This window comes from Sorex araneus, chromosome 1 (assembly GCF_027595985.1).
Source record: "Sorex araneus isolate mSorAra2 chromosome 1, mSorAra2.pri, whole genome shotgun sequence".
In the NCBI taxonomy this organism is placed as follows: domain Eukaryota; kingdom Metazoa; phylum Chordata; class Mammalia; order Eulipotyphla; family Soricidae; genus Sorex; species Sorex araneus.
This window is the reverse complement of record NC_073302.1, coordinates 368,047,853-368,069,526: the sequence shown is the minus strand read 5'-3', so window position 1 is coordinate 368,069,526 and position 21,674 is coordinate 368,047,853. Positions and strand designations below refer to the sequence as shown.

Here is a 21,674-nt window from a genome sequence, read left to right as displayed (position 1 = left end):
TCCAATGACAAAAAGGGCACTTTTGGGCTAAAACTACAAAATAAACTTTTTAGGAAAACATTTCAAATCATTTAAAAAAATGTCTGATATGCTGATGTTCAGAAAAACATCTAGTTCATATAAATTCGTCTTGAAGTACAAATGAGGCAAATGATTTTTAAAGGGTTATTATCAATGCCCTTCAGATTACAGTAATGATGACCATGATCATTCTATGAACAAAAGCAACACAATTCAGAGAGCAGTGTGGCCTTGGGGACCACCCACACCCACATACTGTACAAACCAGTCTTTGCCATCAAGTTAAAGGAATGGGCAGATGAGGTCAGTATCAGAGGTCAAATGTTTTTATCACAGTCATTCAGATTAAATTACAAAAATTGTCTCCTTATATTCTTCTACCATATAATTTCAAACCGGTCACACAGAAATCCTGTTCTACTTTAATATTTTAGGGTGGCCCTTCATTTTCCTTGATTTATTGTGATTTATGAGTAGCTTAAACGTGAGGCCCAAGACAGTGCCCCGCACATGAAAAGTTAGCCTTGAATTGCTTAAAACACTGTCACCATCTGACTGCACCATTGGTCTTCACAAAGCAGTTATTCTGGAGTCTGAAGTTTACTGACAAACTAAGCATCCTGTGAGACAAGCTGACGCTTACTATTTGCAGATCAGTTTGAAGTCCCCAGGGGCTGCGTCCCTTCACCCTTAGGTAGTGATAGTCAAAAGCAGAAAGCATGTATGCATCCAATCACGTAAGCAAACAGAAGACTGAAGTCTCCTGAAGCCATGGAATAACTAGCCGTTCCCAAACCTCCTGCAACCACTTCGCTCTGTTAGTACCATCACTTTTCCCTGCCATAAACAAAACAAAACAAAAAAATGGTATTGCTGCTCTCCAAATATAGGCACTGCTCCATATCACTGAACAATTACTGGGTTTTCAAACAATTGCTGTGTCAAAAGCCTCAAAAAACCTGAAATTAATTTTACAGCTTTACTGTCACAAGCCAGGAGTAAAATTCTTTTCTGTTATTTGCCTGTTAGCTGGTTAAATTTTAAGTTTCTTTTTTTAAAAAACAAACAGCTGGACTTTTATCTTTATAAAGTATATAAAATTTTCAAAAAACAAAACAATTTGCTTTCATTGCATTACTGAATACCTGAGGTAGTTGAGTAAAAATGCACGTTTAATTCCCCTGCCAACACCATTCAGCACTTCCCTTAGGTTATTCATGTTAGTGTTAGATTAAACTGATAATAGTTTTTCCATAATAGTTTAACACAAGTTCTGCAATAATTCTATTCTGATCCAATTTTACTAACTGGACTTAGAAGCAATCTTTTTATTTGATGAATTTAGTCAATGCATCATTAAGCCAGTTTACGGCATTAGGGGTAAGTTTTAAGAAAAATTAGAATACTTGTTATACTGAGAATACAGCAAAAGGGAAGTGCAGAGCTTCTTTCCCTCCCCCCTCCCCTATTTTTTTTTTTTAAAGCTGGGTGTCATACATTTCAGAGAGCATAAAGTATACATTCTCACAGAGACAGGAGTTCGAAAGTTGCCTGGTTCTCAGAAACAACTGGCTAGGTAAAACATGTGCGTGTGAATCTGGATGGAAGTTCAGCACCCATCTGTTGGTTAAGCGATCTGTCTTTGGTTTGGCATCTGCCTCTGTGGTGGGCTGTTTCCTGAGCCTTTATTTCCGTCTTGACTGAGGTGGTCCACACTGCAGAGCTTTCTGCTGTTGGTGTTGCTTTACCTGATTCAGTATTTCCTGAATTTTTCTCTGGGCTACCTGCAAAAGAAAGAAGGCTTTAAAATTTCATTCTGATCAGAAGTTCCTCTTGCAAGGGTCAGATCTGCCACAGGTAGAGCCTGGGTCCAATCTTGCTCACATGGTGGAGCGCCAGGTTGGATCTCTCCCACACATACACACAACTAACAAGAAAACAAAAGTCACTCTTCCATTCCAGCAACTTCACACAGAAACAGATGGAAGACTTAAGATTATAGATACACACATTTGGTATTCGAGTGGGATCTCTGAAGTCACACACAAAACGTGAAGCGTCAGGAGTGGGAGACAGCACAAGGGCTGGAGCACACACTGCACGCAGTGCTGGGTTCCTGCCCCTGGGTGTTCAGTGTTTAGTGTCAAACAACCCTCGTAGGGTGGGGTCACTGACAGACGAACTGCTTCCATTTGAGAAAATTGAGAACATATTTACTAGTCACATTTGAGCTCACTTGCCTGGCAAGCATAAAAGTGACCAGTTATTTTGACAACCACTTGATCATTTTCATCAGGTGTCTGGTCACGAGGGACAACAACTTCTGCACTTGACAAATTCTGGAGCTCATTCACCTGGAAAAGTTAAACACAAACCATGTTTGTTTGGTTTCTAAACTACCATTTCTGAGCACTTACTATGTGCCAGACACTGAGCTATGGCTTTGTACATTTCATTTAATCCAATAATCTGTCATTGTTAGCATGGTTCCTATTCCAAGATTATTAAAAGCCAAGTCTTTTTATCTAAAGAAACAATTCGCCCAAAGTTGCACAAGTGACTGCAGAGTCAGACTGAATTCCTGAAAGTCGATTCCAAAGGAGATGCTGCTTCAAAACTGTAAATAGTTTTTAAAACAACTTAGAAGCTAAGGAGAAACTAGAGAGCTCCCCCCTCCCCCCGCCCCCACTTCTTTTGGACAGTGGTACAAGTGCAAGTGAAGTAAGAGATTTTTTTGTTTGTTTGTTTGGGGAGGGGATGTAGCTCTATAGGACAGCAATTTTGCCTTCCATGTGTGAAGCTGTGGGCTAAACCCTGGCACTGAGAGAAGAAAAAAAATTTCACATCATTAAGTGCTGGTGCAACAGAAACAGAGAGCTCAAGAGGCAACACGCCTTTTGTAATACAAGACAGTCCCCCTGAGAGTGGCCTGGACTAGCGGACACCACTGGGCAGCAGGCACATGGGCAGGCCTCCAAACCTCAGCCAGGCTGCTTCTGCTTTTCCTACACTAGCCCAAATGTGTGGACTTGGAACTCCTAAGTACCTTTCGGTGCTTTCCCTTTCATACCACTGCACAGGTTTTGCTGAAGTACTTGCCGTTTTGCCTCCTTTTCCAATCACTCTGCCAGCAGCAAAGGACGGCACTCGGATATGAGCTTCAAGTTTCACCTCTTCTTTAGGACTAACAAAGTTTTCTTCTTTAATTTTTCCATAAATTCTTCCCTGAGCCTAGAGGGAAGAGTGTATCTGTCTTTTATGTAGCAAACACAAAAGGTGAACTTAAGAGATGGCCCAAGTTGGGCCATCTTGGAACAGGCCTCCGCAGGGGAGCTGCGTTTGGTACACTGTCGAAGATCATACAGAAAACAAGGATTTAGGAAACTCCCAAAAGGATGACAAGCCAACACAGTTGAGGCAGCTGAGTATAAACCATATTATGGCAAAAACAGGCAATTTTTTTAAAATGTATGTGTGTGCAACTGGTCATTTGTTCTCCAATCTGAAGGTAAAACTCTTCAGCCCATAAAAAACGAACTGCACTTTCCAGAGCAGGAAGTTGGGGGAAAAGCGTGAAGCAGAGTCCTTGGGAAGGCAGGCTGGCTCATACTGCAGGGGCCAGGGGTGACCCTAGGGGGAATGTACTGTCTATGGAAAGGTGCCGCTTCACTCAGCTGTGTGGATTTCACTCTGATGAGTAAGGCTACAAAATCCATATTTAGTAAGTCCTAAAACTACTGCAAACAACTGAGTTAAACATAAACCCACCTTCTATCATGCATAACCATGAATTTTTACTGGTATATACCAAAGGGGGAAAAGAAAGGTAAAGTTGGCTTAATCAGGGCACCAAAGTAAATTAAATATATATATGTATATATGTGTATATATATATATATATATATATATATATATATATATATATATATATATATATATATATAGTGTGTGTGTGTGTGTGTGTGATGTGGGGTGTGTGTGTTTGTGGGGGGTGTTGGTGTGTCGGTGTGTCGGTGGTGGGGTAGGGTGGGGCATCCATACCTGCAGTGTTCAGGGCTTACTTCTAGCTCTGTACTCAAGGATCATTCCTGGTGAAATTTGGGGGACAATATGGGTCCCAGGGATGGAACCTGGCTTGGGCCCCTGTAAGGCAAATGCCCTAGCCACTGCTTTTTTTCCTCCCTCTTCCTGTCCCTTTCCTTCCCTCCCTCCTTCCTTCCCTCCCCATCCCCCCATCTCTACACCGCCTCCCACCACCACATATATGGTGAAATGGTGAAAATTGTCAAACTTGTCTGAGTAGGGATGGGGCACTGTATCACTGTCATTCTGTTGTTCATCGAATTGCTCAAGCGGGCACCAGTAACGTCTCCATTGTGCGACTTGTTACTGTTTTTGGCATATTGAATACGCCACGGGTAGCTTGCCAGGCTCTGCCATGTAGGTGGGATACTCTCGGTAGCTTGCCGGGCTCTCCAAGAGGGACGGAGAAATTGAACCCGGGTCGGCCGTGTGCAAGGCAAACGCCCTACCTGCTGTGCTATTGCTCGGGGAGTTTACAGACACATAATCCAGCTTGCTCTTTGTGTTCTTCCCTGAATAGTATCTCACTGGCTTATTTCTTTTACTCATCTATTTATCCAGAGAAGCCTGTGTTCTCTCTTGAGCATGTACTTCTTTCTCTCCCTTTCTATCTTTCTAAATAAGTTTCAATAAACATGATCTTGTTTTTTTAAAAAAAAAAAACCCACCTTGGTATTTCCATTCATGTTCAAAGTCTCAGACCTGTCAAAGCATATCATTCTCCAAAATATAAGATTTTGAATTTTTGAGTAAGATATGGGAAGAGATGGACATGAAGTGTTAGTGAGAGGAGGGGTGTGTGTATATGTGTGTGCTTGCGTGCACGTTTGTGTATGTATAGTTAGTAATTAAACTGTTTCTTAGCTCTCTAAAAAACTTTACTTGAAAGTAGCAATGATTACATAAATGTGGTTTAAGCACCATAGCTTTTCTTTTTCCTTTGGGGTTTTTGGGCCACACCCAGCAGGACTCAGGGTTTACCCCTGGTTCTGTGCTCAGGATCACTCCTGTCAGGACTGGGATATCATACAGGTACTGGGGATCAAGCCCCAGTTGGCCACATTGTAGGCAATTGCCCTACATGTACTACTGCTCCAGCCTTCACCATAGCTTTTCTTGAATGTTCTGTTTAAGACCAATGAACCACAAGAGTACTAACGGTTCAGGGAACAAACTTAGAATTTCCCAGTATGCAGACAGCATAGAAATAGCAAAGTTCTAATTCCATTTATCAAATGAGTTTGATCCCAATTACATGGTCTCTACAGCAATAGCAAAAAACAATTTTTAAAAAAAGCTCAGGGGCTTGGGGAGACAGCTCAAAGGGGAAGGGCAGGTGCTATGCACGCCTGGGATTTGACTCCTGGCACTGCATCCTCCCCGGGGAGGGCAGAGTCTAGAGTCATCAGGTCTGTACCCTGGACCAGACTGAGTTTGAGAGTGTCACCCACACCTCCAAGCACTGCTGCTAAGGCCTCCAGTAAGCCCCAAACCAAGAACAAAGCAAGATGAGTCAAAAGCAAAAGAGATGGTGAAGGGGGTGGGGCAGGAGGTGCGAAGAACAGACTGCAGGCTGAGATGTGGGGAACAAGGTCCGTTTAAACCAGAACATGGTTCCCGCCTGCTCCCTTGCTTCCCATGCGCACACCTGAGAGCACGTACCTTAAACTGAGCCTCTGGTGGCCCAGTGATGATCACCATCCGCACTTTAGCATCGGGGGCTTCCGCTGGAGCAATCTGGAACAGAGCCAGCCACAGGTTATATAAGCCTCCAGATGCCGGGGCAGAAACCTGCCATGAACCAGCCTGAAGCTAGCACGCACCCAACCGAAAGGCAGAACGAAGGACGTTACGCTGAGGCCATAGTCACTGGAAGTTCACTCATGAGTCATGGCCCCTGCCATAAACCTCACATGCAATCAGCTAATTCTCTTGGTATCCCAATGGGCATCTCCTCTACTCGACAGAGAGAGACTGCAGGCTGAAGCCCGAGTTACCTGCCGACCAGACAGCTAAGAGCAGAAGGGCGACCCCGTCCCTGCTAACTACAACAGTGGCACTCCGGGGCCGCTCTGCATCAGAGCCCCTTCATGCCGGCTTCCTTACGCTGCAGGAACTCCAGAGGCTGCGACTGAGCTTGGAGACGATGCCCAACACGACTGTCTCAAACAAAATCTAACAACCACTTTTTGAAAACTTCACAAATGTAAGGATATTAATAAACCAACCCAAAGTATATTCATTTGCTGTAACTCATGTTTTGTTTGGGGGTTTCAGACCACACCTAGCAGTGTTCTGTGTTAGGGGCCACATGTGGGGTATTGGGAATCTGACCCTGGCCAACCATGTGCATGACAAGCAGCCTACCCGCTGGAGTATCTCTCCAGCCCCTGGAGTAATATATGAAATGAAGTAACATTCATTTAGCAGGAATTGGAATAACAGTAAATAACACAAAAATCCCAGGCTGGAGAAGTGCCGGACAGTGGCAGTAGGAAAGGGGATCAGCATTTCTCCCAAAATCACAGTAAGAGCTTCTGAGACCTGACAGAAGCTGCTTTAAAAGAAATAAATTTCCCAGACACTTGCTATTCAAAAGCAAATGGATTCTAATTAAAAAAATGCAACCCAGGACTAGAGCAATAGTCCAGTGGGGAGGGCGTTTGCCTTGCACACAGCTGACCCAGGTTGGATCCCTGGCATCCCATACCATCCCCCCAAGCATCGCCAGAGGTAATTCCTGAGTGCAGAGTAGGCCCTGAGGAGTAGGCCCTAAGCATTGCTGAGTGTGACCCAAAAAACAAATAAAATAAAATTTAAAAATCCATCCAGTATGGGAAAAGAGCTCAAGAGGCAGAGCAATCCAGGACCAAGGACCTGGTGGTATAGAACCGTCCCACTGGTCATGGAGCACTAACCCTGTGCAACTTTTTCTGGGAAAAAAATTAAATGGTCCTCATTTAAGTTCGTGTTTAGGCTTTTGTCGCACTCTTCCCTAAAGCCAGAACAGACTGCCAAATCCAATCGAAATGATAAAGGAGTGGGAGAACTCATGGTTTGGGACTTACGGTGCATCAAACATGAGGCGAGCCACGGCTGGCAGAACAGTACCTTAATAGAAGCTCCTGCAAAGCGAGAAAGCTGTTTGATGTGCTGGCCCTGCTTGCCAATGATGGCGCCAACGGATAGGGCTGGAATAAACAGATGAACAGTCTCCGTTTCTGATTGCTGGTGGAAGAGAGACAGACATACCTGCTTATTTCATACAAACCCCGCACATGGATGGGTCATTCTCATAGAGTAGAAATAGATTAGGACAGTCTAGAAAAAACCACCACAATAAGCTAACATAGATTTACCTGTCAGGTTGGGATCTCACTTACGGTCATCCTGAAAACACCTGTATTTAAGAATCCCATTTTTCCTGGGCTGGAGACGGTGCTCAAAAGGTAGGAGGCTAAGAGGCTGGGTTTGCTCCCTAATACCATATGGCTCCTAAGCACAGAGCCAGGATTATACCCTCTTCCCCACGCATATGCCCTCCCCCTGCCAATTTAAAAACAAAACAAAACAAAAAAAAAAACAAAAAAAACCAACCCAAGACCTTTTCCTCACTTTACACAATTTTCCTAAACTTTAGAATGTCATCCAGATACAGATTTAAAAGATATACATTATAAATTTAAGACAGCAAGAACAAAGGAATGAAATTCCGTCATTCTGCCAACTATTAATTCCCCTTATCGGTGTATCCAAGGTAAATTCTTGACAAGGAATGAAATTCTGCCCTACATACCAACAAAAATCAACAGCAACTAAGACACTGACTCCACGCTGTATCTATGTGCTCCTTCAACACACAGAGAACTACCCTTGGTAGTAGATTCACCTGAATCTTACTATATTTGATTAGATGTGAAGCCCGACCTCTACATTCAACACTCATCATGCACAGCAACTGCATTAAAACTGATTCACAGCAGTGGTAAAATGCTGTAAGATGTACTGCCACATGATTCTTTATTCCTTCCATCTCTCTCTTTCCTTTGTAGTTCACGCACGGACAAATTGGAATTTCATTTGTTTGAGGGATACTCTGTTGGTGCTGGGGGTGCAGTGCCAGGGATCAAAGTTGGGGTTTCAGCATGTAAAGTATGTGCTCCAGCACTCTGGAGAAAACATTTTAAAGAATAACTCATAAGATCTTTCAGACTGTTATCTGTGTACATGTCATTCCTATCATCTCCACAAGTCAAACGGACCTTTTCTGAATCTCCCTTCAAATACTCATTCCTTTGTGGAGTAATTTTGAAATGCAGCAAGTGTCTGGAGTCTACTAAATACAGAAGAAAGACCTGTTTTCCAAGGAGGATTTTAAAAAGATGATCCCAAGAAATAATTTTTTGGGGAAAAAAATCTTAGCAAAGCAACATTTCTAAGATTGCTTTAAAAAGTTTGTAGATCAATATATTTTGAAAGACATCAAATAGCCACAAAAACTTCTCGGATACACTGGTCCCAGCTGAGACCTCCAGGATGATCTTGGATGGTGGGTGGGCCAGCTCCCATTCTACCAAAGCCCCCACAGCAGCACTCACAACCCAACAGTAAGATAATCTGGATTTTCTGAAACAACATTCCAAACCCTACAATAGTAACACCCCAGTAGGAGCACACAAAATTGAATGGGATGTAACGGAGAAGCCAACTAATCTCAATTGACAAAAGCATTAAAACATAAGGCTCAACTAGCAGCAACAGCTTAGTAAACCCTCAGCCAAGGAATTAATGTCCCCAAGGTTAGATACAACAATTTTCACAAATTTTCATTTCCTTGGGTATTTTTTTTTTTTTCTTTTTGGGTCACACCTGGCTATGCACAGGGGTTACTCCTGGCTCTGCACTCAGGAATCACTCCTGGCGGTGCTCAGGGGACCATATGGGATGCTGGGAATCGAACTCGGGTCGGCCGAGTGCAAGGCAAACGCCCTACCCGCTGTGCTATCGCTCCAGCCCCCGCTTGGGTATTTTTTAATCACTCCAATAGCCATTGAGTGGTAGCAATTAATATATAATAAATCACTGTGGGCCTGCTAAGGAACAGGCTTAATGAGTGGTTGGAAAATTTGAGACAATGGTGGGGGGAAAAGATGGGACTGGTGTTGGAATACTGAATACCTGTAACAAATCATCATGAACAATGTTGTAAACCAGTGTTTAATTATCTGGGAGAAATAGTCACAGAATTCTGTCTCAAACATTCTTATACACCTATTGTACACCCACTATAACTCCTACTCTCAAGTGCTCGAGTTAACCCACTAACACTGTGATCTGTCCAGTCAAGCCATGAGAGAGCTGGAAGTGTAGTTTTAGATGGGGGCTGGGTCACACCCAGTGGTACTGGGAACTGAACTGGGTATCAGCAAGTGCCTTGACCTCTACTGTCTAGTTCCAAATTTCTTTCATCTTCTTTCTTTTTCTTAATTTAGGAACTTTCTCCAAATCCAACTCCTAGACCAAAGACATGCCCATAGTTTTGTTGTCAGGTGTCGTCAGGAATTACGGAGATCTTCGGAACATGATCATTTTAGCCTTTTTCATTTTGTTTTAGCATTGCTCAGGGATCACTTCTGGCAGATCTAGGGAGACCATATGGGGTGTATGGGAAATCAGGCTGGTTGCATGCAAGTTAAGTGCCAGCCCATTAGACTATCTCCCCAGCCCATTAAGCCATTAAAAATAGTCAAAACAGCAGCACTGTTCTATTTTTCATCGCTTAATGCTTTCTTGAAAAGGTTTCTGGGTCACATCCAGCAAGCTCAGGGGTCACTCCTGGCTCTGTGCTTAAGAATCACCCTGGCATGCTCCAGGGGCCATATTAGGATGCCAGGGATCAAAACCAGGTCGGCCATATGCAAGGCAAACACCCTCCCCACTGCACATTTTTACATTTTACTGTTACATTTTTAAACTATAGCCCACCAAAATGACATTCCTATTCTTAGCATAAAAATCCTAGTGGGACTGCTGGCTCTCTCTTCTCCCTGTCAGCCCACAAAGGTGGCAGGGAACATGGGGCACAAGACGTACCCAGCTCCAAGGATCACTGATGATCTGTGGGTGACATGCATGGGTGGGTAACTCAGTCATTCATGTAGGAAAAGGGGGATGGGGGAGTGAGTAGCACTTCCAAGCAGTATTCAGGGGGTCTGGGGACTACATTCTAGTAAAAAAAAAAAAAAAAAGCCGAAAGTTCAGAGCCATGGTACCAGGGACCTGTAGGGCTACACCTGGCAGTGCTGCGGATGGAGTAAGGTGCAGGGTGGATGTGGTACATGTGCCCCCAGTGTTGATTTCCCTAGCCACTAGTGAGCCATTATCATCTGTCAACACGAAGTCCCCAGAAAAATACACCATAAGAAATGATTTGGTAAAAATTCATCACACTACTTCACTACTTCATAGGAATTATTTTTGTTTCATTTTGTGGTACTCAGGGAAATATCTGTGGTGCCAAACCAGAGTTGGCGGGAAGACAGGGCAGGCGCCTTAATCTTTGTCCTATTGCCCTGTGTGGAATTATATTTAGCCTTTAGTTTCCTGAAGCGAAGTTTTTTTGTTTGTTTTTGTTTTTTAGCAAAAGAATTGGTAAACAAAAACAAAGTAGAAATTAATACATTTTTTTTTCTTTTAGGAAAAGCAAACTTTTGCTATTTCCAGTTTAAAAGTAAAAATGAACAGACAGCAATGTAGCCCAGTGATGAAGCATATTCCTTGCATGGTGTAAAGCCCTGGGTTCAATCTCTGGCACTGCAAAAGAGAAAAAGAAATGGCCTGGAGAAGTGACTCAAAGGGTGAGCTCAGGTGCTGCATGTAGGCGGCCTGGGACCCTCTTCCACTGCTGGTGGGAATGCCGACTGGTCCAGCCTTTTGGGGAAAATTTAGACATTCCTCAAAAGACTAGAAATTGAGTTCCCATGTGACCCAGCAATACCATTTCTGGGAACATACCCCAGGGGTCCAAAAGCGCACAGCAGAAATGTCATCTGCACTTGTATGTTCATCGTAGCACTATTCACAACAGCCAGAATCTGGAAATAACTCAAGTACACAAGAACAGAGGACTGGATAAAGAAACTATGTACATCTACACAGGGCAATACTACGCAGCCATTAGGAAAAATGAACTCATGAAATATGCTTATAAATGGATGGACATTGGGCTGGAGCGATAGCACAGCGGGTAGGGCGTTTGCCTTGCACGCAGCCAACCCGGGTTCGAATCCCAGCATCCCATATGGTCCCCTGAGCATTGCCAGGAGTGATTCCTGAGTGTAGAACCAGGAGTAACCCATGTGCATCGCCGGGTGTGACCCAAAAAGAAAAAAAAAATGGATGGACATGGAGAGTACCTATTGAGTGAAATAAGTGAGAAGGAGAGGGACAGATATAGAATGACTGCATTTATTTGTGGGATATAAAAAATTATATATAGTATGAGACTAATATCCAAAACGAGGAAAAACAGAGACCAGGAGGACTGGTAATGGTTGGAAGCTTGCCACAAGAGTGTCTGGGGAAGAAGGGCAGTTAAGATAGAGAAGGGACCAGTATGACAATAATAGTTGGTAAATAATCATTTTGGACAGGAACATAGTATTGAAAGTAGATAAAGGGCTATACCTGATAACCCTTCAGTATCTGTATTGCAAACCATAAGGTCCAAAAGAGGATGGGAGGGAGGGGGTGGAAATGTACACTGGTGAAGGGATGGGTGTTGAAACATATGACTGAAACCCAACCATGAACAAGTTTGAACTGTGTATCTTATTTTTTTATTTTATTATTATTTTTTAAATTTATTTTATTGAATCAACATGTGGAAAGTCACGAAGTTCTCAGGCTTATGTCTCAGTTATACAATGCTCAAACACCCGTCCCTTCACCAGGGACGGGTGTTTGAGCATTGTATTCCACCACCAAAAAAAAAAAACCAGTACACCTCCACTCCCCCACCCCCCACCTGCATGTATCTTACTGTGACTTAATATGAATAAATAAATAAGGCCAACAAAGCTCTCATTCAATGACTCACTGCCAAAGTAATTTCTCCAGTCCACCATGATATAACTTCCTATGAATCAAAAGAAATTTCTTCAGTGTTGTTGGCATATGCTTAAATTTTTGATCATCAATGTACTATAAAAGGTAGAGATAGTCCAGTAAATTTTTCCTTTATTTTGAAGAATAAAGATGACTAAAGATAAAAAAAATTTTCTCTATTAGAACAGGGAATGGAGAACAAGAGTTTGCTGTCCCATCTGTACACACTCATTAATAAATGTTTAAGACAATTTGTTGGGGCTGATAAATAATGCAACAGGTAAGGACAAGACAATAGAAAGCACTGGTGAAACTTTACAAGGAAAAAAAAACTCCATCAAAAAATGTGTGTGTGGAGGGGGGGGGGGAGGTTGGGGTGGGAAGAGATGAACAGAAACTTCCTCAAAGAAGACACACAGATGTCTTCTTTGAGAAAAAATGTACGTGACAAAATGCTCTATCACTTATCAGGGAAATACATCAAAACAACAATGAGATAATCACCTCACACCAGAGAGACTGGCACACATCACAAAGAACAAGAACAACCGTGCTGATGTGGATGTGTGGAAAAAGTGATGCTAGTTCATTGTTGGTGGGAATGCTGACTAGTTCAGCCCTTTGGAAAGACAATATAAACACTCCTCAAAGGAATTAAGCTTCCATATAATCCAGCAATTCTACTTCTTTGAACTGCCCCAAGGGCCCAAGAACTCTATTCAGAAAAGGTATCTGTACTCCTATATTCATTGCAACACTGCTCACAACAGCCAAATCCTGGAAACAATCCAAGTGTCCAAAAACAAATGACTGGATAAAGAGATTATGGTACACAGACACAGTGGAATATTACTCGACTGTAAGAAAAGATGAAATCATACAATTTGCTATGTGGATGGAACTGGAGAATATCATGCCAAGTGGTATGAGTCAGAGGGAAGACAGACAGAATGATCTCACTCATATGCAGGATACAAAGAAACAAAGAAGGGGAATACCAAAGCCCAAAGGCAACAGAAACAGAGAACTGGTCAACAGAAACTGAGAACTGGTCTTCAGCAGGAAGCTTACTTAGGAGTGTGCGTGATGGGAACTGACAGCAAGACAATGGTGGAGTGAAATGAGCCCTCTGGTGGAGGGTATGGGGCTGGCATGTTTTATGCATGAAACAGTTTTGTAAACCACAGTGCATACAACTAAAAGATAAAAAATGTTTAGACATTTAAAAGGGGCGGGGGGGGGGGAAGAAGAAAAAGTAATAATTTGCAACTGAAATTGTTTCTCATTATGAAACTTTAAAAAGAAGAAATCACACCACCGAAAAATTTCAACACTCACCCCTCTGTTCCCCACCATAAGACAATTCTTTCATCTTTGGCTGATGGTTGTTTTTCTGTTAATAGTTGAATATCAACCCCAAGAAATACTCATATAGAAAAATTTTTTTCAACTTTCCCTCTGATGATGATATTGTGATGACAAGGGTATGCACACTCTTGGCAGTAGCATAGCAAATAAAAGCCAGAAAATATTTGTGGCACAGAGATTACAGACAGCAGAGCTACGAGACCCCAAGAGTAAACTGCGAGGATTACACTCCATATGCGGCATCCCCAAGGATCAAACTCATGGCTTGCAAGGCAAGAACTTTAACACTTGGCCTTCTCTAAACCTTCCCTGGAAATACTTCTGAAAATTACTTGAGAACTTTTGGGATTGGTGGAGAGCTCAAGAGGTAGAATACATGCCTGGTATATGAGGGCCTGAGTTTGATGACTACCACATGCCCGCCTAACTCCCAACATCACCCAGGTATGCTTCCCAGAAGAAAAATGTCAATGTTGTTTTGATCGGAATTAGTTTCTTTAATGCTTATAGACATTGTATCTTCTCCATAGATCTGGTACTTCTTGGTAGACGCTGCTTTGAGTCCCAGGACATCATAATACACTGCAGTTATTCTGGGTGGGTGGGGAAGTGTTGGTTCCTAGCTGTGCTCTGGGATCAGTCCTGGCAGTGCTGGGAGACCACATGTGCTGCCAGGGATCAGCACTGGCTCCACTGTGTGCACTGAGAGGCTCAACTCTGTACCATCTCCAGCCTGACACGCAGTTCTTAATGCAACCCAATTAATGACACTGACCACAATCTTTACTCAATGTTAATGTTAATATTTTGTCATTCGGCCTTTTACATCAAAATTGATGTTCCTCTTTGCCAATTTTTAGAAAAGACAAAATCTAAAACTTTAACGGACATTCTGAAGAGATAATACAGGAGAAAAGGCACTGACCTTTGAGGAAAAAAAAATAAACCAACCCCAACAATGATGAAAACAACCAACAATAAAAAAGTAATAGAACACACTCAGATCTGCCTCATTCTGTTTCACCATAACTGTGGCTTGTTTTCTGGGCCTTGTTCCAGAAAGATTTTTACACTGCTTACAAAATACACATAATCCAGAAAGATAAAACAAGGGAGGTGAAGAAATAAGAGCATAGGGACATGAACAGAAAAGAGAAGATGAAGCCAGAAATGCTATTACACAAATTTAGTGCTAAGTTTCCTAGCAGCTAATCAAAAATAAATAAAAATCGGCTGCATGATTTATTATGTCTATGAGCGGCATAAGCAATCACTTACTTAATCAAAAAGAAAAAAAAAAAAACTTTTTCCCAGGACTGGTCCTGGAGAACAACTTCTAAATGTGACCAGAAGATTCCCACACCAGGCACTGTGGGAGAGGCCAGGAGCAAGACCGCGCCGAGTCTCCAAGGTTACACGGAAGGAAGTGCCTTCTCACAGGTGGTGAAAAGCTTTTAATGCTCTGGAATGGGGGTGAGGAGGTGGGTGAATTCAATAGGGAGAATAAGAACATATTTAAGTGGGGATGCTTTGGAAAGGGAAAGGTCATCATAAGAGACGAGTAAAACCAGCAAAATATAACACCAAGGGACAATGACGTCATCAGTCAAGGCACGTGAGAGCAGAAACTCAGGCGGTGCGAGATGGAAACAGGAGAAGTGAATGTTCAAGGAGAAAGAGGAGGGCAGGGAGGCGAAGAGTGGCAGGGTCAGTCAGGTCCGCTCCTGGCTTAGCACCTTCGGGAAAAGTGGACTCGGCAGATGCTTGGAGCTCGGTGAAGGCATTTCTGGACATCATCCAGTGCTGTTTGCTCCACTGCAGAGCATCCTCATGACCAAAAATTACTTGAAACTTCCCTCTGAAAATGATAAGGAAAATGTCCTTCCCTGACAATCAAGCTGGCTCCCCGGGGGCCAAGGAGCCATGATGTAGGTAAGGAAACAGTTCACACTTTGCACATGTACCACCAGTAAGGCAGTGGGGGGTAGATATCTGGCTCTATGGCATAGATTCTTCTGTGATGTTTTTTATGAGTAAGCCATGTTTTCAAAATCTGGACACTCAGATAAGTAAATGTTTGATTTTTATTTGCAACACTGAAGGTTATGATAAGCCTGCGAATTCATTCCTCGTGAGATCTAGTTTAGAAAACAACTCATCAGCACTGCTCTTTCTCATTACACACTCCTTGCATTTAGGCTAATGCTCAGCTACAATGTCCTGAATTTCTTCCTGAGCCTTCTCAGAGGTGAAGGATATTCACAGGACACAAGCTGCTCCCCACTGGAATTCAGCCAGATGCCTAATGGCAAGACTTCCTTTGGGCGTCTTGGCAGACTCTCCGAGCTCGAGCTTGCAATAACAGAAGAACAAAGCTCCTCAACTGAAAGTTTGCATAACTGGTGAGTCTGCCAGTGAGTAATTCCTAATCATCTATCGTGAAGAGATACAGGAGTGAGCAAACAGTAAGGTTAAGTATATTTACTTTGTGGGGAACAAAATCTAAGACACCACAAAGGCATGGAGACGTGCCTGCTAGCCAGGACCAGCCTCCAGGAGCCTGGAAGAGTGCCAGTGTTTCCCTTCAGCTTGTAAAATAGATACTCCTGGGGGTTTTGTTTTGTTTGTTTTGTTTTAATGGATTTTGGTCTGGAACTGGAATTAAGTTTACCCAACTCTGTAACCTGAACAGAATATTGAAGTCTTAAAAAAAAAAAAAAGGGAAAATAATCAGTTTCTCTCCATAACTAAGTAATCATAGCCTCTTAGAGGTAATACATTTGTGCAAGGAGTTATTTACCCTGAAATTATTTACTGACGGTAGAGTTGCATGCATAGTAATTCTAAGAAGTGGACTAAGACTCCATGGCACAGTGATCTGATTTAAGAAGAATTCTTGCAAGGCCATGGGCAAAGCTAAGATGGGAGCAAGAGTCAGGCCCTGCATTCCACCCCCACCAGGAGTATGCTGGCGGCTCCTCAGCACTGCTGGGAGTGCCCCCCCCTTTTTTTGGAGTTATTTTAACTCATAAAATCCCTTTTCCAAAAGCACCTAAAAGTAGCCTAGATTTTTTTGGTTTGTTTTAGGGCTACACCTGGCAATACGCAGGGCTAACTCATGGTTCTGCCCTCAGGTATCACTCCTGGCAGAACTCAGGGCACCAAAGGAGATGCCAGGGATTGAACCCATGTTGCCCTCGTGCAGGGTAAGCACCCAACATGCTGTAAAATTGTTCCAGCTCCAGTAGCTTCTTAAAAACTAAACAACAACAAAGAAATCGTGCTTGCCTGTCTTGCCTCGTCCATAAGCAGAAAGCTAGTAATTTTAGGACTAAGCTATTGTTGCAGAGACTCTGGGGAAGACTCCAAAGACACTATCAAGATTGTGAAGACAACAGCACTTAGGCTAACTCCTGCCAACCCAAACGCAAGCTGCCAAGCCCAGTCGGCGATGGGTGCTGTGTGCTATGCCAGCTCCAGCTCTTGCTCTGCTCACTAGCTGCCAAGCGCCTCTTCCCTTACTGTAAGAACATTTTTGTTTTGCTTTGTTCCATCCCCCACCCCCAGTATGGGGACACACCCCACCCACTCGTGTGCAGGGACGCTCCCAGCTCAGTGCTCAGAGGAGCTGGGTTCTTCTGCATGCAAAGCATGCATTCTAGCCCTCTGAGCTCCCCAGCCTCTGTCTGAGCATTTCTGAAAGGAGCATTTCCTGTCATGTAAAAACTGGAGGTTTGCCAATTAAGTACTACTCGAGCCAGCTGCTACGCAGGAACTGGAGACTTTTTGTCTGAGGGAAGAATCAACTCTGGCTCTACTGGTAATCAACCCACAGCAGGTTCCAGGAAGAAAAGTATGTTGCATGCAGATGGGTAGATCAAGTTCTGAACTGGAATAGGAGCAAGAGATTTATTCAAAGATGAGATAAGATGCATCAATTGTACTCGCACATTACAAAGCAGAAGTGAGAAAACATGAGTAGTAAGAAAAATGCATCGACCCTGAAAGAGAAAGCAGTCCTAAAAGCAGAGCCTTTGGAATATTAAGTCTTCAAAACCCGCTCCTCGCCAGGAAATACACATTTAGTGTGAAACAAAGCAGAAACTTGAGGCTGAAGTGCACGGTACAAACCATCAAGGGACCACCTTATGACCTGACGTCTCTGAACACGGTGCAGATGCCTGCCCTCCTCAAGTGCTGCCAACCTTTAATCCTCTAACCCAGTTCTCAAAAATGCCATCACAGACCCTCACAGACCTGTAATGCTGCAGGCGAGAAGAAAAGGAAAGCTAAAGGAAATAAGAGGAATGTAAGCATTGGCAAGCCGAAATTTAACTCCCTGCCTTTGAAAACAATAGCTGGTTTGTGTTTCAGGGAGTAGAGAGTACTAAGTACACTTAATAGATAAGTGTTAGCGATGAGGGTTTAGGAAAAAACTCTAGTAACAGGCGGTGAGGGCAAGCCGGTTCCCACTAAGCTACTGCCCTCCACTGATGCAGCATGAAATCAGAAAACAGATAGGGCAGCTACTTGGAAGTAGAATTCACTCTAACTGGTATCCAGAGACAGTATAAAACTCTGAAAATAACCTTTCCTTTATTTGGGTGAACACAATCTGTAAGAGGAGAATCTAGAGCATGGAAATTTCTCCTTGAATGAATTCGGGGCTGGGGCGGGGGAGGGAGGAAGAGGTGATGAGAGGTGGGTTCTGGGCATCCCGTAAGGAAGCCTGCCAAGAACAGCAATGTCGAATAGCTGTGCCCCATATCTACTCATCTGTTACAGACTATTTTCCAGCTTCTCCAATGTGATGGCCAGGTGCAATGTCCTAGCTACCATGACGTGTGTGTGTGTGTGTGTGTGTGTGTGTGTATGTGTATGTGTATGTGTGTGTGTGTGTGTGTGTGTCCTAGCTACCATGACGTACATGTGTGTGTGCACACGCAAAGGCATCCTTATCCTTAAATGAGGCGGTAACCCTGTTTCAATCCTTCATCCTTGCAGCTGAAACCTGACCCAATGGCCAGGACTAAACAGTTCCTATGAACTAGTCAATGCAAATAGGAGCCCGAATCCCAGAATAGATGGTGAAACTACTACCAGCTCAGATCATTTACCTTTCAACTCATAAAAAAGAAAAGTCATTATTTTCGTTTGTTTTTGGCCTTTGAGCCACTTCCATCTGTGCTCAGGACTTAGTCTCCTGGCTCCATGCTCAGAGATCACAACTGGCAGGCTCAGGACCATACTGAATGCCAGGGATCGAATCCGGGTGGGCACATGCAAGGCAAGTGCCCTACCTGTTGTACTATTGCCCTAGTCCCAGGAAACTCACTTAAACCAAGCCCGTAGGTTCCACCAACAAAGTCAACACTAATTCTGATTCAAATGCCATGACAAAGTGTATTTAGAAACATGAAAACAGGGGCTGGAGCAATAGCACAGCGGGTAGGGCGTTTGCCTTGCACGCAGCCGAACAGGGTTCAATTCCAAGCATCTCATATGGTCCCCTGAGCATGGCCAGGAGTAATTCCTGAGTGCAGAGCCAGGAGTGACTCCTGTGCATTGCCGGTGTGACCCAAAAAGCTAAAAAAAAAAGAAAAAGAAAAAGAAAAAAAGAAACATTAAAACAGATATGGCAGCATCCTATGGCCATTTTTGGCCTGATAGTTGCCTGTGGGTTGTGATGACAGGTGATCCAGAGAAAAAGAAGTTTTCCTATCACACTTTAAAAATCAAACATCAAACAAGCCAGTGAGAAGGATATACATGAACAGTGTGCAATTACACTTATTCCAAACACTATATCCCACAAATCAGTCTTGATAGGAGATATAATCCCAACATGTCAAGCCCACTTTCCATGGATTAGTAAATATTCCTTGCAGAATAATAGATCTTAAAAGGATCAAGCAAAAAAACAAAAATAAAATAAAATAAAATAAAATAAAATAAAAGACAAAACCCAATGTCAAACCACAGTACAAAACACATTCCCAAGCTACAGTGTATTCCTTCTGAGACTTTGATTTGTAACAGTGCACGGTGGGGCCCAAGTTCTTAACTATTCAAGGAACAGAGCAGCTGTTGTTGGCCTTGGCTGTACATGGGAGTCATTTAGGGCCTGTGTCTCCCCCAAACCCCTATCCTGGGGGATTCTAATGTAAACAACAAAATACTTTCACCTTTTAAGGTAAAGGAGAGGGACACTGTACTTTATAGAGAATTGCTTATAAATGTTTAAAAAGAACGAAAGAAAAATAGTAATAAATGATTTTGTAAATGTCTGTTATGTCCACTATACAATTCACTGGATGAAAGACTTTCAGGAAACAAGATACACATTCTCAAAGTACTTCTGGTTTTTTTGTATTTTAATCACAAACTGGGAAAGAAATTTAAACAGTGGGGAACTATATGCACTACCTAAATTAATAAAACCACTAGCCTGAGTATTTTCTTCTGTTTTGAGGCCACACCTGACAGTGCTAAGGTATCACTCCTGACAGTGCTTGGGGCCGGGGGGCCAGGGAGACACATATGAGGTGCAGGGTATCAAGTTCAGGTCAGTCTTGTGCAAGACAAACATTTCACTCACTGTGCTCTCTCCAGCCCTAGCCTGGCATTTTCTTCAATGCCATGAAGAAAAAGGGGATGAGTTTGGGATCAGAAAGTTGGCGTGGGGCCAGAGAGACAGCACAGGAGTTAGGGAGACACGTTTGCATCCACTCAAACCCTAGTTTGCTCTTGTTCTGCATGGCCCCTCAGCATTGCTGTGAGGTTCTGATGGCCTGGGAGTCTCCAACACTGACGCGTGAACAGCACCACACTCGCCGCCCTGGCATTGGATACCCCACCTGGTAAAGAATCTCCAGGAGTGGCCCCTGACCACTACTTGAAAGATCCTGGTGCTCAACAAAAGCTCTATTTTAGAACTAAAAAGACATGATAAGTAATGTAATGCTTGACCGTTGGTCCAATTCCTTTAATTCTCCCTCCTTCCCTCCCTTTGGTTTTTGGACTGTACTATTAATATTTTTTAAATTTATATACTTGAAAAAAGAAAAGATATAGTTTTAGAAAAATAAAACTTTTTATCAACTTATCATTGATTTATAAATTTTGGAGAATTCCAGTTTAGCTTTATTCACCTATATATGTGAAGATGTTATCATATCCACAAAGCAATTTTTTGAAATGGTTCTCTCTTCTGTGGGATAATAAACACAGTAAGGGAACAACAAACGGCTTTAAGTCATTAGAACTGGAGATTTTGTACACAGAACTGAGCATTCACAGAAACAGGGTGGCTGGAAGGCCCATGAGAACCAGTGTCCACTGGTGGACAGAAGGGGGCACTCTGGTGATGGGTGTGGTGTGGGAATGATGCATGCAGGAAAAGGTATTGTAAACCCTGGTAACACACACACACACACACACACACACACACACACACACACACACACACACACACACACACACACACACACACACACACACACACACACACACACACACCAAAAAAAAAAAAATAGAAAAAATATTAAGGGGTTATTTCTCAATAAACTACATGTGTACAAAATGACTAAAAGCTTTGTAATGTTTGTATGCACATTTGCATGTACAATATGGATTCGTTAGCTAAACTATCTTTGTTCTGTTTCCTTTATCCATGTTCAGTCTTCATAGATGCTTTAAAGCTGCTAATTTCCAGTGAAGTTAAAGATAAAAAAGTTTTTTAAAAAATCTTTATGTTCAACACTGAAAATTAATGTTAGGGCCAGAGATAGTACAGCATGTAGGGTGCTTGCCTTGACTCCAGCCAACCCTGGTTCTATCCTTGGCATCCCATATGGTTTCCAAGCACCACTAGAAGTAATTTCTGAGTGCAGATCCAGATGTGACCCAAAAACAAAATTAATAAATACAAGTAACTAACTTTCGTCCCCTTCCTAAAGTCAAACTTTTAACGCCTGAAAACACAGGTAGAAAAGCCTACTATCCAAAAGCTTCGAAAGAAACAGCTCATTCACTACAAAAGAGCAGCAAAGGAAAAGTTCAACTGACAGGAACAGGAAAGACTATGCTGGCTCTAT

General features: G+C 42.8%; 1 protein-coding gene across 2 annotated transcripts in view; it reads right to left on the bottom strand.

The window, feature by feature from the left end:
• Positions 1-1,509: 1,509 nt before the first annotated feature.
• The window catches only part of IGF2BP3 (insulin like growth factor 2 mRNA binding protein 3), a 157,366-nt gene continuing 137,201 nt past the window's right edge, over positions 1,510-21,674 (bottom strand). For both annotated transcript variants that reach the window (XM_004604083.2, XM_055146952.1), the window contains 5 exons: positions 7,216-7,332; positions 5,767-5,841; positions 3,121-3,252; positions 2,262-2,375; positions 1,510-1,805 (listed from right to left, as the gene is read on the bottom strand). In XM_004604083.2, the coding sequence (XP_004604140.1) occupies positions 1,707-1,805; positions 2,262-2,375; positions 3,121-3,252; positions 5,767-5,841; positions 7,216-7,332 (537 nt within the window). In that variant the 3' untranslated portion in view covers positions 1,510-1,706. The remainder of the gene's footprint in view (positions 1,806-2,261; positions 2,376-3,120; positions 3,253-5,766; positions 5,842-7,215; positions 7,333-21,674) is intronic.